General features: G+C 40.4%; 2 protein-coding genes across 2 annotated transcripts; both read left to right on the forward strand.

The window, feature by feature from the left end:
- Positions 1 to 629: 629 nt before the first annotated feature.
- LOC144548246 (uncharacterized) lies at positions 630 to 1,716 on the forward strand. Its single transcript, XM_078296936.1, has 4 exons — positions 630 to 767; positions 913 to 1,319; positions 1,411 to 1,511; positions 1,604 to 1,716. Exons 1-4 carry the CDS (start codon positions 630 to 632, stop codon positions 1,714 to 1,716), a joined length of 759 nt encoding a protein of 252 aa, XP_078153062.1.
- Positions 1,717 to 2,846: 1,130 nt separating this feature from the next.
- Positions 2,847 to 3,779, forward strand: LOC144548255 (uncharacterized). Its single transcript, XM_078296945.1, has one exon. It carries the CDS (start codon positions 2,847 to 2,849, stop codon positions 3,777 to 3,779), a length of 933 nt encoding a protein of 310 aa, XP_078153071.1.

Below are 3,779 nucleotides of genomic sequence, written 5' to 3' on the forward strand. Positions count from 1 at the left end.
GAACCATGGGTCCATCTCAGCTCTATCTGTGTCAATTTCATCATTTTCAGCCCGATTTAAGAGTGCGGTGAAAGGCCCTCCCAGATTTGGTGTAGGACATGACAGACCCTAAGTATATCAATCAAAAGAACAACATGTTATTGTTTATGATATTTATTTTTGCACTATATTTGGTAATTGGAATCACAGTAATAAGGGTAGCAAGTGGCAAGGTGGTTCTAATTCACATTTTCTTATTTCTATCTAGTGACGTTAATCACAATAGCAAGAGGAACATGGCTCAAGGAGGTCCTTGTTCTATAACAATGTGCTGATTGTTTTCTTATTTCTATCCCCTGCTAAAACTTTACCTGTGAGATACCCGGCTGAATGTGTGAAGCTCCTTCATGAGATGGTTGACGGGCTGAATCGTCACCCTAAGCATAGAAAATGCAAACACGTGTGTTATAATTTGGAGATTACACTAGTAGGATCTGATTCAGTAACATTTAAAACATGAAGTTCTTAACTAACAAGTGGCACCTGAAAAGTAGTTAAATTCCCAATCACACCTTGTCGAGTTTCAGAATTGTGTACTTGAGCCTAAGTTGAACAATGCACAAAATATTTATTTAGCCTTACAAACGTGCATGGGTTGTCAATTGGTTAAATTTCAGATAGCCGAGAAGGGTCCGTCTGTGGGATTAATTGATGTTTTTGACCGAACACACATGAAGAAAACACCTGAAGGGAATGTGTACGTCAACACTCGGGCACAGGTGATAGCGGTAATGAACATCACTCACTATAAACTTGTACATAATTCATTCTCTTATTATATAGTACAATCTGTGCTATGATATTCATAGTACAAACCAATATGTGCTATGCATAATACGGATCGATAGCCACAATTTTTTTTGAACATTGCAGGAGCGCTTCAGAAAGGAGAAGGAATCAAATGGTGACAAAAAGAATGAGGAGGAACTGTGGGAGGAAGTTGTCAAAGGAGAGGATAAGAGAGGCCGGCTATACGGCTTTGGTAACAAGTCTAGGACGACTAATGCCACTCGAGTATTGGAGACAGTGGATGCTTCGTTCGATAATCCCACCAGGAGCACTGCCACCTCAGCTGATAGTGGTGAGAAGAGATATACAAAGGATGAGGTGGTGGATATAATGGCAGCTGAACGTAAGGTGTTTACTGCTTCATTAGTTGCTCAAGATAAGCGTCATGACTTTGAAATGGATGAGATTAGAAAACACAATAATTATATAATCAAGTGTTTTAGACAGCTATTCTCGCGTCAAGGAATGGAAATTCCAAATTTTGATGTAAGGCAATTTCTGCTACCACACTTATGTAATGTGTTCATGTAAGCCTCTTCCAGAATCATAATTGTTACTATTAATATTTTTACTTTTTTATAGGAGTTCTGCCGTACAGGCACTGCTAGTGGGGGGCATAACGGAGGAGAGGGAACTAGTCAACCATCAACGGACAATCCTAGAATTCCAAATTTTGATGCAAGGCAATTTCTGCTACTACACTTATGTAATGTGCTAATGCAAGCCTCTTCCAGAATCATAATTGTTAGTATTAATGTTTTTACTTGTTTTATAGGAGAGTTCTGCCCTACGGGCACTGCTAGTGGGGGGCATAACGGAGGAGAGGGAACTGGTCAACCATCAATGGACAATCCTGGAGGGGTAGAGCACACTCAACCATCAAAATGAGTGTCAATGAATGACTTGGTTTGAAAAAATTGTAATAGAACAAAATATCAACTTGTAGGATGTGATAAATTGTTTAAAGTAGGATGTGTTTATCTATGACTTGCTCTCTTTAACTTAGGATGTGTTTACATGAACTTGGTCTCTGTTTAAATTAGGATATGTTGCTGTGATATTCAAGAAATTAGGATGAACTTCTCTTTAAATTAGGATGTGTTTTGATGAACCTCTGTTTAGATGAACTTGTGATGTTTTTATGAAATTGTGATGTTCTATTTCTTGTGTTTGAAGACAGTAATATTAGGTGCTAGCTTATTATGTTCTTTTAGATACAAATAATGCTTGTTGTGGGTGGTAACATGCTATGTATGTAACACAATTTATGCGTACAATCTGGGTACGCCACAAAAACAATTTTTACTCAACAAATTGTTGTCATTATTTCCATCGGAATAGCGACAGAAATACGTTCCAACTTATACCAGCACCAAACCATCGCATATCTTTTCAAAATCTTACCACTGCAAGCTTCTGTCCTAGGTGAGGTCCATCGCCACCCACACAATCGCCAACTCCCATAGGGGTTACTGTCGTGGCCTTTTTCCCCCGTTTAATTGGAGCCCCATTAACCTTCTCCAGTCAGATCTCTACCAAGAGCTTTAAGTAGTGTTTGGAATTCTCTCCCCCGTTTAATTGGAGCCCCATTAACCTTCTCCAGTCAGATCTCTACTAAGAGCTTTAAGTAGTGTTTGGAATTCTCTACAGGTATTTCTCTTTCTCTACCAAGAGCTTTAAGTAGGGTTTAGTATTCAACCCTTGCTACCAGCAAGGCAAATGTGAGGGTTTAGTATTCAACCCTAGCTATTCGCAAGCTGCCAGCAATAGCTATACTATGCAAGGTTATTGTGAAGCTACCAGTAAAATAAATCAAAACAACCCTAGCTACCAGCAGAATAAACCAAAACAACCCTAGCTACCAGTAAACACCCTGTTTCATTGTATTACTATTTGAAAATGAAAACACACTAGATACCAGCAAACACTCTAGCTACCACGAATATCTTAGCTACCCGCAAACAACCCTTGATTCAAATCACAAAATTTATTCATATCTACTAAGTGCAGATCTGAAAATGGCCACTGATCGAGGATGGATGTACAGTCAGAATTCGAATGGAGATCTTTCCCCCGAATTCATTACCGGTGTGATTGAATTTATTGAATCAGCACTGTCGAAGCCCTCAGTTGTGCGTGTCGACGCTAATGGAAAGCAATGCATATCATGTCCGTGTCAAAGGTGTGAAAACCTCTTCAACAAAGATGTCGACACCGTCAAACTACACCTCTTTCAGTTTGGATTTTGCAACCTATATCATGTTTGGTACAAACACGGGGAGCCACATCCAGGAGCGAACCCACTAAGTCCACCAACGAGCATTGCCACTGATCGAATGGGTGAATTGATAAGGGATGCCGCTGGTGTTGACTTCGATTGGAATGAGGTACAACCTGTTGGAGCTGCTAAAAAATTCTTTGATATGATGCAATCTTCAAAGACACCGCTTTGGAAAGTTAACTTGACGGGTGAACTGAAATGTGAGAAGCATAGCGTCTTGTCGGTTGTGACACATGCCATAGCTTTGAAATCGGAATTCCAATTGAGCCAGAAATGTTTTGACGCTATCATGGGCCTAATGAAAAGCACACTCCCCGATGGTGAACAAATGCCGGATAATTTCTACCAATCCAAGCGGTTCGTTGAAGAATTGGGCATGGCTCATGTGAAAATAGATGTATGTCCAAATTTCTGTACCCTATACTACAACGATGTCAACAAGAAGAAGATGTTTTGTGATGTTTGCCTCCAACCAAGGTATAAGCCTTCCGGACCCAATAAGAAGGCAAAACCCGTCCCACAAAAGATACTTCGTTATCTACCCATCACACCACGGCTGCAAAGGATGTTCATGACTGAGAAATCTGCCCAAAATATGAGGTGGCATAAGGAAGGTGTTCGGGACAAACCTGGGTTCATGGGGCACCCCGCGGATAGTGAGGCTTGGTAG

Source organism: Carex rostrata, chromosome 2 (genome assembly GCF_964058835.1).
Source record: "Carex rostrata chromosome 2, lpCarRost1.2, whole genome shotgun sequence".
NCBI classification, from domain to species: Eukaryota; Viridiplantae; Streptophyta; class Magnoliopsida; order Poales; family Cyperaceae; genus Carex; species Carex rostrata.